The 13754-nt window shown below is 34.2% G+C and overlaps 1 protein-coding gene across 8 annotated transcripts in view; it reads right to left on the bottom strand.

Moving 5' to 3' along the window:
- Nucleotides 1-5113: 5113 nt before the first annotated feature.
- The window catches only part of LOC101896822 (calcium-binding mitochondrial carrier protein Aralar1), a 79681-nt gene continuing 71040 nt past the window's right edge, over nucleotides 5114-13754 (bottom strand). For 6 of the 8 annotated variants that reach the window (XM_059122361.1, XM_059122367.1, XM_059122378.1 and 3 more), the window contains 8 exons: nucleotides 13518-13741; nucleotides 13176-13208; nucleotides 12771-12937; nucleotides 8754-8872; nucleotides 8521-8691; nucleotides 8217-8452; nucleotides 6014-6216; nucleotides 5114-5946 (listed from right to left, as the gene is read on the bottom strand). In XM_059122361.1, coding sequence (XP_058978344.1) covers nucleotides 5654-5946; nucleotides 6014-6216; nucleotides 8217-8452; nucleotides 8521-8691; nucleotides 8754-8872; nucleotides 12771-12937; nucleotides 13176-13208; nucleotides 13518-13741 — 1446 coding nt within the window. In that variant the 3' untranslated portion in view covers nucleotides 5114-5653. The remainder of the gene's footprint in view (nucleotides 5947-6013; nucleotides 6217-8216; nucleotides 8453-8520; nucleotides 8692-8753; nucleotides 8873-12770; nucleotides 12938-13175; nucleotides 13209-13517; nucleotides 13742-13754) is intronic. The other 2 variants (XM_005183769.4, XM_005183771.4) reach the window with 1 other exon arrangement.

Here is a 13754-nt window from a genome sequence, read left to right as displayed (position 1 = left end):
AAATACAGAATTTCGTCCGATATAAATGCGCCTATAATGCATTCTTTAATTTTAGAATTTTGTAAAACAAATTTTAAAAAACCAAACAATTAAGTACGTTATTTTTACAGATATCCATCAGTTAAGAAATGGCTGCTTCTGAGTACCTGTTACCAAATGGAGAAACTCGGGAAAAAAATTCTCGCTTGAAACTGCAAAAAATGGAACACATTTTAATAACTTAATACCAAGGGCCCAAAATTGCATTAAATTTAGTAAGCGAACTATTTTTTAAACAATAAAAGATATGGTGTTATGAGAATCTAGTAAAATGTAAAATCTCTCTTATTACCAGATGGATTCTTAATGTATATAAAAACATATTTAAAACTATATACTTAAAAAATGGTCTCAAAACACATATATCATTAAAGTTTGTTACCAGGCGCCCAGGAAAAAAACATCATTTTAATGGGGGGATGTTGAAATCTGCAAACTTCTGAATGCCTGGTAAGTATTCAAAAACTATAAAGTTGATGTTTCTATGTACCTGTTAAGAATTGGGATCTTATCTATCGACTTTACTGTCAAAAAATATTAAATCGACTATACTAGGCGTGCAAAATGGCTCTTTATAAATATGTGGATATCAAATGTGACGCAGTATTTAAAAACAATCTACCAAAATATTGAATTTGACAAAAAATACATAATTCTGGGTGCCTGGTAAAAATATTGATTTATCCAATATCAATCAAATCTGACTTTATTGAATGATCTCAGGCAGCAAACAAAAATGTTTATACATTTTAATGCATTCTTACCAGGCTTCCAAATAAGCCTTGATTTTGGTAGGCCACTTTGCGTTGAGAATTCGTATGAGCTTAGTACAGGATGGATAAGAGAGAAAGAGAGAGAGAAAAAGAAAATGTATATGTGAGTAGTAATATCTAAGTCATACATATTTGAATGTATGGCATTATTTCATGTCCACCTTTTAGGAATTTGGTGTTTCTGAGTGCCTATTAAAAGTCAAGATTTTTGCCAAACGAAATTGCAATTTTTCCATTTACATTATTTATTATTACATACCCCTCCCTCACCTCTTAAAAATAATTAAAGTTAACGTACGTACATATTAATTGATTTTAACTAGGCGCACATAACGGTCTTAGTGTTAGTAGTATTAAATTCGACAAAAGTGCAAAATCCTGGGTGCCTGGTAAAAGATTAATTTTTCCAAAAAAAAAGATCATTTTTTGTGTGGTCATAGGATCCCAGCAGCAAGCAAGAGTTTTTTAATAGATTTTTACCAAGAGCCCAAAGAGGACCTGCTTTTGGTAGGTAACTTAGTCGAAGACTTGTAACTTGTTGTTATAAATTCCAATGCAATTTTGTTGTAAAAATCATCTCCTTATTGTGACATAGACTTATTATAAAGCCTAATAAAATCTAACTGCATTTCTTTCTGTTCTTTAGAGCTGCATGCCGAAAAAATGGGAGAGGGACAGAGATAGAGAGTCTGCACGAGTGAGTTAATATTTAATATCAAATATTTGAATGTCTAGGTTTATTAGACGTCCACTTTGTATGAATTTGGTGTTTCTGAGTGTCTGTTAACAATTGAAAATTTTCAAGCAAAAATGTTGTTTGTTTTACCTAACCACCGCCTACCTCACGGCTTAAAAAATATTAGAGTTAACCAAAAATCAAATTCGACCAAGCCTTCAAAGCTAAAAGAATATTGCGCAAGTCTGAGCGCCTGATAAACAATGTGGATTTTTCTAATTTTTGAAAGATCTTTCGAACTTTGTTGAGTGGTGGGTGGATAAGAATTTAAAAGAAGAAAAAATTAGATGATGATTGTGCAACTGGTATTACTGGGAACCTGTTAAAAGTTCAGATTTTTTTTACAAAAACTGGAATTTCTTCAATGTTGTCAAGTAGGAGGCGATCGGTCCTTGATGGGGTCATACTCATATTTCGAAAGAAGTTTTCAAAATCTTCAAAAATTTTTTTTTGCTTCAAATACGGCCATTTTTATCGCTGAACTTTCCGAGTACAAAAATACTTACCATATATTATGAAAAATATTAAAAAAATACCAAAATCAGTTTTTAATGAAAATATGTTTTCTTTATTTTATATTTAATTTATTTAAAGATTTATTTTGTTATCAACAGTTTAAAGTATTTTGCATTTTTTGTTTTGTTTTTTACTTTCTTTTTTTATAGAAAAAAAGGGGACAAAAAATTAGGCTACCTATTTTCAATATGGATAATTTCCAAAAATATGTTGACTGAGAATCTTCTATTACAAATAGATGTATGCCAAAAAAAATCGAAATAATAAAATTTGTTTTCAATTGTATATGTTGGTGTGTGTAAATGAAACTTGCAAACAATACTTAGGCATTGTACAAACGACAAACATCAAATCAACAATAAACGGAGAAACCCAGCCGAATCCTTCTTCATATAAGGAGCAAAATATTTCAGCCATGGTCGTTGTTGTTGATGTTTGGATCCTGTGTTTGTGGGTATCAAATTTGAATTCCTCGTTTTTCACTTTTTTTTTTGAATGGGCGGCAGCAGTGTGTTGTATTGTATTATTTTATTGAGTTTTTGTTTGTTGTTTTAATTTTTTCACTATTTATATAATAAATATGTATATTCTTCTTATATTGAGTTGTGTTTGTTTTTTGTTTTTTTTTTTTCAGATAAATTAATTAAATAAATCTATTTGTTTGCAGTGTTTTATCATTTCTTTCTAATACAGTGCAAGATAATAAAAAGTGTTATTCTTCGTACTTGTATTGGATTTATTTTGTTATTTTTTGTTTTGTGATAAAAAGAATAAATATATAATTCTTTTTTGTTTTTGGTATTAAGAAACTCTGTTTTTCTTAAATTCTATATTTTTTTTAAATTTTCATATAAAGTTGATACCTTTTATGGATTTTTCACTAAACAATTGATTTATTTCCAATAATTTGGTTTCGTTTTGTGGTTGTTTTATTATTTAATTAATAAAATATTTGTTTAGTTATTAGTTGTGGGGTTACCTTTGACAAGAAAGTAAACAGTTTTGTATTATTTGGTGTAAGTAATTTATTAAATTAAGATAATGCAAGACTTAATTTCCAATTTAAATTGTTTTTCAACTAGGTTTTCATGTGTTTCAATTGATCTGTGATATTTTGGAAATTCAATGATTTTCACAAAGTAAAGTAAAAAAAAGTATTTTCTTTTTAATTTAAAAATAACCACATTACTTTCCTTTTTTTCTAGGCATGTTACTGCGGACTAAGATGCGAAAGGAGCCTGTATTTATGCTCTACAGACATTCATTAGAAGAATTGCAATGCAAGGTTCCTCTGTTGATAGGAAGGCTTCCAAATGTTACATGTAAATAACCTAACCCAAAACTTCGTACACAACAAAATAACATATTTGACAACCTTATCTAAAATTTGACGGTATCTGTCGATGTTATTTTTACAAAATTGGAAAATAAGAATTTTATTAAATTTTCAAAGTTAAATAAATTCAACATCGTCAGAGCGTACTACGTTTTTTAACTAATGCCTATTTCGAGAACGGTAACACATAGCTCATATCTGATTTGGAAGATAATTAGTTGTATCTTTTCGCCATCATGTCATTTCTAAGCCACTCGTCCGACAGCTGTTAAACTTTTTCCAGTGACAGCTCGTTATATTGTTTACAAGCGTACAAAAGCATTTTGGTGAGAATTTTCCAGAAAAAAAGTTATTCGCGATGGAATTCAAGCCTGATGGTGTGATTTCTTTATATTTGGCTGGAAAACCACAAGTGGCTATCGTTAGAGCACTCTAGCATTTAAATGTGAATAAATCTTTTGTGTTTCGTACAATCACTTGTTACCGTGATGCTGGTAGCGTAGCCCGACGTCAAGGAAGTGGACGGAAGAAAACAGCAACATCGGCAGAAATTGTTTGAAAAGTAAAGAAGCGACTTGATCGAAACCCGCGTCGCAGAGGCTGAAATATGGCTTGTGAGCTGAACATATCGAAAAAATTCCATTCGGCAAATACTGAAAAATGAGCTCGTGATATTCCAAAAAGTGCAAAAACTTACACCACAACAGAAAGAAAATAGACTCAAAAGAGCTAAAGAGTTGCTTCACTTGGCCGAAATTGGTTTTCTCCGATGAGAAAGCATTCGTTGTCCAGCAGTTTGTAAACAAACAAAATGATCGTGTTTACTTGCCAAAGAGGTCAGCTGCAAATGTACACCTTCGGTTGGCCACCAGAACTCAAGCGCCGGCCATTGTGATGGTGGCATCAGAATAAATGCCAAATATTATCGCGAAAATATTCTGAAGGGTGTATTAAAGCCTTGGGCACGCAAACATTTTGGCCGCAGACCCCAACTGGACTCAGCACCATCGCACTCGGCACGCGCCACCGTAGAATGGTTACAAAATGAGGTTCCTCGCTTCATTTCCAGCGCACAATGGCCACAAAAATCTCCGGATACCAATCCGTTGGACTATTGTGTCTGGAGTATTTTGGAAAGCAAGGTTGGCACTAAAATATATCAAAGTGTCGACCACCTCAAGCAAGCGCTTCGCCGGGAATGGGCCAAAATACCGCAGAGCAACATTCGGGCAGCGTGTGACGGTTTCATTGGCCTTTGAAGGCCAATAAAACTTATTCTAAAATTTGAAGTTATTTCCGACATTTTTTGCTATCATTAAATAAAATTAAAAAAAAATTGTAAAAATTATTATGTATTTAATTAAAAAACATAAACTATATCAATGAAATGTGTAGAATGATAATGTGGGTTTTTCCAACAATTTTATTTATTTAAATTTCTTATATAAATTAATTTATTATTGATACTAACAAAAAAAAGATCAGTTGGCATAATTATAACATATGTGTGTATGAATGCTAAAAAATTCAATTTGAGTTCGTTTATTTTTTATTTACTGTCATTTTGGTAAATCAAAAGAAGTTATAGATATTTAAGAATAAGAAAAATTATTAATTCTTAGTTGAAGATTTGCTTTTGTTTCGAAAAAAAGTAACCCCTAAAATTGGTTTTACAAAATTGTTTTATTTGTGTGTGATTTTTTGTTTGTTTGCTTTTTTTCACTAGATTTTACTTTAATAACTGTTTTACTTAAATAAGTTAAGTTTAAATGTTTTTTTTATGTTTCTCTTGAAATATAATAATTTTCCTAGCAAAAAATATATTTTTACTTTGTATTTTTGTAAGTTTTTTTTTTTTGTTTTACGAATATTTTTTTGTTTGTTTAAATTTCACGAACATATTTTTTGGATTTTCCTTGCATTTTTCTTTAGCATTTGTTTCGTCTTGAGGGTGGTTGTGATGATTGTTATGCTATTTCCTCAATAATTTAGAAACTGTTTTCCTCAAACAAAAATCTACTCAAGAAACAAATTCTAACTCAATTTTTAAATATTCGACCTTTCCTCTTCCACAATGTGGATTCTGAAAAACCTGTTTCATGGAAGGAGAGGCCCATGGGTTTCACACAACAAGAATTATGACTCATACTCAACTAAAAATAAAATTGAACTTTCAAACTGAATTGAAACTGGCATAACGAAAAAGCAACAAAAGAAATCAAAGAGAACTTAATATAAACTACGATATCGTCATCATGAGGAGCTTTTACTTGCTCCCGAGGCAGGTGTCTGTTGTGAAAAACCAAAACGTGGTAGGAATAGACCAAACTTCGATTCGATGCCATTTAGCAAAGGTACTGCAGCGCGATAACCGCCAATGTGATCGGGATTGATGCGCACATTGGATGCTGTATCAATGGGCTTGGGCTTGTGCACTTCAGAGCCAGTGGGATGGGAACCACCGAAATCTACATAGAAGAGGCGTTGTAACAATTCATAGGTAACTAGAGTAACACCAAATTGTGGTGATGAACGGAAGACACGGGCTGTGTGTGGAAGAGAGGACAATGAATGTAAACGTTTCTAATTTGAAACAAAAAATATCGAACTTACCGGCTGTTCCTTTCCAGAAGGCACGTGGACCTTCCTCAGCCATAATTTTCTTTGTGGCATCCCAGACACCAGTGTAGGTGGTCTGTCCGGAACGTGCCACAACTTGTAGACGGGTCTTTATCACATCGGCAGGAGTTACCAAGGAGGCAGCAGGTACACCAGCAATGGCACCAGCCGCCAGCAAGGTTAGAGGATGATTGTAGCTGGAGAAATCAAGAAACGATTAGATTTGGACTGATTTTGATAGTGTTAAATAAAAATGACTGTTGAAATCGGACATTGGAAATCTAATATTAGGAATTCGACCGTATTCTAATGGAACCTCATTAAAACCAGGAGATATAAGCTTAACTGCTAGTATAACTCGCGACATTGAGCCATATATTAACATATTTAAACTTGATAAAAAAAAAACTTGTCATGGTGTTGAAAATGTTAACCAAGTCGACATACGACAATTATGATTATATTTGGAACTATTATGACAGGCTGGGTTTGCACTAAAATTATGTCATGGAGCACAGCCCAGACATTACCCTTAGCTTCTTGACCAGGGACATTTGCGCAATATTACAATATTTAGAGATAAATATAATCCAATGTTCATCCAAAATGCTAGAATTCTTCCCTGTCCTTAACTCTCTTCTCAGACATGTCGATTGCCTTCAATTGTGTGATCAGGAAAGAGGCCCCTTTGTATCTCTAAATTTAGACTCATCTATATGATTTGCTTGTCTAGAATGGAAATTTTGGAATTTTTTCACACAAAAGTAGTTCTCCATTCTACCCGCTGTCTAAGCTCTAACTTCATGCGAGATTTCGTGAATTTCGACTTTCGTGAAAAAGAAATAAATTCAAAACCAATGATTGGAAGACACGTATATTGCGGCTCTCGCGTTAAACTTATTAACCAGTTTAGCCATGAAATTGAAAGATTGAACAGTTTGGATCATATTTTTGAGAGAATCCAGGCATTTCATTCATTTTTCACGCTTTTAACTCATTTTAAAAATGAGGAAAAATATGAAAAAATTAAAACAACTTATTGTATATAATTTTGAATGAGTCTGACAGAAAGCGGGAATAGCCTCAGGCCTATAATTCTGTAGTTTTACGAAGCTGTTCTACCTCCATGATTATTGTCATCTTTTTATGCGATTTTTTTAGATTTTATACTTTTATACCAAGAGCGCAGTCTGAATTGACAAAATTTGTCAAAATCGGTCTAGCCATTCTTGAGATATAAGCATTCTAGCTAACTTCCCTTTCCTTTGTATGTACACATTGTATATATTTGGCGATATATATATTCGATATATCTACTATCGGGATCTACGTAAGGGTCAGGATTTAACTCTTTGTATGTTTGAGATTTCGGCGGGATTATAAATATTCGCGGTTTAATGGAAAAGTTGACTTTTATTTTACACAAATGCTATGGTCTATTTCACCCACTATATATTACTCGATGACCATCCAAAATGGAAGGCTTCTGCCCAGCCCAAATTTCTAGCCCCATGCTAACTTCCGTGTCGATTGGTCTATAATTGTGACCTGTAGAGCAACTGCAAAATCAGGATTTTTATTTTTTGGTCCGATAGGCTTCTATTATGGCCCTAGCCCCACCTCCATTCTAAATATCATGAAGTTAGGGCCATAATTGCGACCTGTAGAGTGTTTACAAATAAACATGGATAGACGGACTTAGCTAGATCGACTCAGCTCGGCGAGATAGGGAGATCCTTATTTACTTTCCTATGTGGGAAACCAATATTTCGAGGTGTTACATAATTTTTGACCCAATCAACCTTATAATACCTCCAACACATAGTGTTGTAGGGTATAATTAGAAGGTAGGAACAAATCGGAAACTCCCTAAAAGATTAAATTATCCAATTTTTTGTGTTCTCAAAGCAGTGGGTTGGTATATTCCAAAGATCTACGTGAAAAAAAAAATATTACTCCACGCTAGGTTAACCTTAATTGGGGGTTTCCAACATTGTAAATTAAAAGCAGTGGATCCACATAATACTTTTTCGAACATAATATAATGTGGTCAAAATATTACGGCTTATATAGGTTGGAACAAACAACCCCATATCTCGAGAAAGGACAATCCTAGATCCATTCCAAGTCCATTTAAACAAACAATTTTTGCCACATTCAATGAAATGCTGAAAAAGAAAACATTTACGACACTCACCCATCTTCATCGGCAAACAAGGCCTTTGTATGAGCATAGGTTGGGAAATAAATGGCCGAGAATGGTACATCACGCAATAAACAGGCACGAGCACCTTTGTACAGGCCAAACAAACCCAATTCACGTACAACCGATAAGGCACGAACTTTTCCACCGCCAGCAATTTCACCAGCCACTTGTAAACGAATTTTAACAATTTCCAATGGATTGGTAAATACCACTTGAGAGCCACCAGCCTAAATGTCAAAACGGACAACAACATTACAAACCCATATTAATTTGCAAAATTGGTGGGAAAACTTACACATGCACCGGCCAAAACCTCAGCCCATCTGGGTATGACACCCTGTTTATCGGTGAATTTATCACGTACCAAATCGTTGACTGTCAATTTTATGGCCTTTTCGGGTGCCACACCCATCAGCTGGGGCAAGAGACCACGATATAGACCTAAGACACCTTCGTGACGGATAACCTATAAAATATTAGGAAATTTGGAAATTTCACCACGATTTAATTTGGGGAAAGTATATTTACCTTTTTAAAACAATCCCATGAGTTCCTATAGGCGACTTCACCAATAAATGAGCCTGTGCGTTGATTTTGCATACGTGTCTTGACCAAATCGATGGGATAGACCACAGTGGCACCAACGGCTGTAAAGAAGGATATTTATTTTTTGATTTTCAATTGAAATTTAATATTAAGTTGTCAGTCCGATCGGTTAAATTTTTTCTCAGTGCATCATCTTACCGAAATCATTGCAACACAATATTTATTTTATGTCTAATGGATTGATCTGAAACAACGTATCTCTACAGGCAGGTAAAGTGCATATGCATCAAAGTAAAAGTATATGCTCATAATTTTTCTGCATTGTGGGAATCTCTCTGAGGGATTCTTATTTTGTATCTGTACCGCAATTGAAGGAAACATCCTTATCTATATGGGTGTCATTGGCTGAGTTGTCGTCGAGATATGAAACTCAAACAATTAGCAATATTGTTCCTTAGCAATATTGTATAATAATGGAATTTCAGTACACCAGCAGGACTCGCCATGGTGCCGACCTATTAGTCAAGTCAAACCTCAAACTCGTCTTAACTGATATTTTAAAAATAGGAAGCCAAGACGCCTAGTAAAGTGAAGAAGGTATTTTTCAAAGGGAGCGTGATGTCTATAAAATTGGGTAGCCATTTCCTTTTTCAAGATCTACCTCTTTCCTCCGGTCTCCAGACGGTTAAAGAATAGTTTTATATTCGCACTAAGTAACCAAATTTGTAATGAGTAATCCTTTGGGTATCGAAAGGATATCCGACTTAATCCAAAACTTGCAAATGGTTACATGTTTTTCAATATGTCGAAGATGGACAATATAAGCCCACTCCTACTAGTACGTCCCCAAAAAAGTTAAAAAAATAAAAAAAATTTAATTTATAGAGTGAGAAATATCCGAATTATTTTAAAGTTTTTTTTTTTCACATCACAGTTTTTATAACCTATGTATCCAGGACATCTATCATTTGTACGACTAAAATATGCCTCATCGGAAAACCGGTTTTAGGCCCTAGGTCTCTTTGTACGAAATCTGTTTTAGGATATTTAGAGTCGATCACAGGTTGTCTGGCTGGTGCGCACGATAACTCGCGAAGGAAGTATTCGATTTGATCCAAACTTTACGGTACCGCGTACCTTACAAGGATAAGTTAAAGATTATAAAAAAAGGAACGACGGAAGTACCTGAAAAAATTAAAATTGTGGCACATCGGGATATTCAGATATGATTTATGATTTAGGTCAGGTGCGAAAATGAACAATATTGAGCCGCTTCTTCTTTTGCCTCCGCCAATAAACGGGATAACGGGTGAGATGAAAAAACTGCAACCAACTTCAGACTGCTGTTATTTCTAAGCAACTCTTTTCTTATTTCTAAGTCACAATTTTCCAGAAAAAAAGTTATTCGTGATGGAATTCAAGCGTGATAATGTAATTTATTTATATTTGGCTAGAAAACCTCAAGTGGCTATCGTTAGAGCACTCCAGCATTTAAATGTGAATACATATTTTGTTGTCCAGCAGTTTGTAAACAAACAAAATTATCGTGTCAGCTGAAAATGTGCATCTTCGGTTGGCCACCAGAACTCAAGCGCCGGCCATAGTGATGGTGTGGGTCGCCATAACAGCCTATGGTCGCTCTCCGCCGAATATTATAGCGAAAATATTCTCGAGGGTGTATTAAAGCCTTGGACACGTAAACATTTTAGCCGCAGACCTTGGAAATTTCAACAGGACTCAGCACCATCGCACTCAACATGCGCAACCCATGAATGGTTACAAAGTGAGGTTTCTCGCTTCATTTCCAGCGCACATTGGCCACATAAATCACCGGATACCAATCCGTTGGACTATTGTGTCTGGAGTATTTTAGAAAGCAAAGTTGGCACTAAAAAATACCAAAGTGTAGATCACCTCATGCAAGCTCTTCGCCGGGAATGGACCAAAATGCCGCAGAGCAACATTCGGGCAGCGTGTGACGGTTTCAGTGGCCGTTTGAAGGCCATAATTCGTGCCAAAGGTGACCAATTTGACCAAATCTAAACTTATTCTAAAAGTTGATACTATTTCCGACATGTTTTGCTCTCAATCAATAAAATTAAAAAAAAAAACAAAGTTTTTTTTCATCTATCTAAGTCCATCCTTTCTGATATCATACAAAAAAATCAAAAATCTTACTATATCATCTATATTTTTATAAACAAGTAAGCAAAGGCTACAGTCGAGCGGGGCCGACCGTTGAATACCCTACAACACTATAATAAACCATACAGTTTATATAGGCGAAATACTCGACAGAATTCCACAAGATATTGTGACAAATAATAAAAGAAAACCATCAGGTTTCGTTCTCTAATTTTCGAATAATAGCAACTTAAACTAATTTGCTCATTTCCAATTTATTGGTAGAAGTTGCACGTAAATGGTCTTCCTAGATCTGGAACCAATATTTCCCAAAGACCTATAACCTCTCAGAAGTGGCAAAAGATTAACATTTATTTTTGATTTTTGACTGAAATATGACTGAAATTGACTAAATATATGGCGATCATCTCCAAAAAGAGTAGGCTTCTATTCTGACCCTCATCTTATCCCCATGCAAAATTTCGTAAGGATCGGGCCATAAATGAGATCTGTATATGATATCCTGATATCCTAACTACTTAGTTTTGTTAGCTGTAGAAATATTACCAAATGTTTAATTCAAAATGAAAATATGCCAAAAATATGACAAAATTGAAAAAATATGAGAAAATTTTACAAAATCAATATTTTCATCTTTAGAGAGATATTTTTATGCGATTTTTTTAGACGTTTTTTCTTTCCTGCCAAGAGGCATTTCTGAATTAATGAGAAATGTCGAAATCAGTTCAGCCATTCTCGACATATAAGAGATTTTTCAAGCATATCTTCTTTGATAGACATATATATCGCACATATTTTGCTATATATCCGTTTTGTTGGATGTTAACATCAATGTAAAGGTCAGAAGTAACCTTGTCATGGCTTTGTGATTTCCCCGGGATTTAAAATATTCGCGGTTTAATGAAAAATTTTGAATTTTTTCAACAAAAAAGATATGGTCTATTTTAGCCGCTAAATATTATCCGATGACCACCCAAATTGGTAGGCTTCTTCCCCGCCCTAAACTCTAGCTACATGCGAAATTCCGCGTCGATTGGTCTATAATTGCGACCTGTATAGATACTGCAAAATCCGACATTTTTTCAGTATTTGGTCCATTTTAACCCCTAAACATATGGCGATCATCTCCAAAAGAAATAGGGTTCTATTCTGGTCCAAGCCCCACCTACATTTTAAATTTCGTGAAGATCGGGCCATAATTGCGACCTGTAGAGTGATTACAAATTAACATGGACAGACGGACAGACGGACAGACGGACGGACGGACATACATAGCTAGATCGACTCAGCTCGGCGAGCTAGGAAGATCCATATATACTTTCCTATGTGGGAAACCAATATTTCGAGGTGTTACATAATTTTTGGCCCAATCAAACTTATAATACCCCCAACACATAGTGTTGTAGGGTATAAATATGTGAGGGAGGGGAGTGATGTTAGGGGATGGAGTGAGATGAAGTTGGATTTTTTAAAATTCGTCCTATACGGGTACGAAAAGGTACTGATAATGGTTGCGATTTTTTTAATATGTTTATGATTACTTATTATTTTTTTTTTTGAATTTTTTGATTTCTCTAAATTTATTCTATAAATTGGACCGATTAAAAAAAAAAACTTTCCGACTTTATTTACCACGTCTATAGAATTTTTGTACCCTAATCGAAATGAATTCGGAATCAGAATCGAAAATTTCAGCAGAGATTCGGGCCGAATCAGAACTAGATAAAACAGAATTGTTCGATATGCCACCACATATCGAGAAACACTTCAACCTATTATAGGATATTGATATTTTCCATTTCCATCCAAGCATGTAATAACACTTCTTGCGAAATATTTAATTGTTCTACTTACCACCAGCCAATGAACCCAAAGTAAAACGATAGGTACTCTCCAAAATCTGAATAAATGCTGATCTATCTGCTGGACTTTCGACAGCCTTGATTTCGGCCAATCTTGTGGTGATATGCTTCGTATAATGTTCTGGAGCGATAATACTCAAATCGCTATAGACAATGCGACTGCAAAAGAAATACAAAATTCAATTAATATAAAATATATAAAACAAAACAAAATTAAATAATTCAAATAGCTAAAATGAACGAGAAAGAAAGGTAAAACAATACAATTAATCAGGACGTGGTGGGAAAGTAGGTGTGGGACTCAAAACTCTGGTTTGTGGAAACAGAATAGATCGAAATCATAATAAAAGAGTGCAAAATCAAACGAAAACAAAGAGATTTGTTTTATGACACTTGCCTACTTGCTTGGACTTTTTTACGTCTCCACCAACTTTTTTTTTGTTTTGAAATTATGTTTGTGATATTTTTGTATTTTGTTTTTATTTTGTGTAAATGAATTTTGAAAGGGAAGACAAAAAATTATACAAGAAAAACAAATTACAAATAATTAATTACTAGGTTTTTACATTTTATATACAACATGAAGGAATGATTTTGAAACTATAGACTAGATTTGGGTCAAAATTTTGAATGACATAAGAATTAAATTCAATAATTTCAAGATTTTTTATATGCACACGAATTTACTACATGACGGGGAGAAATATTTTTCTTATCAAGTTTTCTATTAAAAACTTACCCCGACTGTTGCAATGCCCCCGTCAACTGGAACAATATATCAATTTCCAATGGAGTAATTTGACTCATGGTCTGAGCGGCAAACAGTAGCTCATCTTTGGTAACGGGCTCGGTGCGATTACCTTGTGTAGCATGTAAATAGATGCGTTTTATCAATTCCATATTATTTAGTAACGACGTGAAAGCCATAAAATATGGAAAGCTTACCTTATGGCCTTCGGTGACCTGGAAGACAAGA

Source organism: Musca domestica, unplaced genomic scaffold (assembly GCF_030504385.1).
Source record: "Musca domestica strain aabys unplaced genomic scaffold, Musca_domestica.polishedcontigs.V.1.1 1, whole genome shotgun sequence".
Taxonomy (NCBI): domain Eukaryota; kingdom Metazoa; phylum Arthropoda; class Insecta; order Diptera; family Muscidae; genus Musca; species Musca domestica.
Note: the sequence above shows the minus strand (reverse complement) of the source record. Positions and strands in the feature narration are given on the sequence as shown.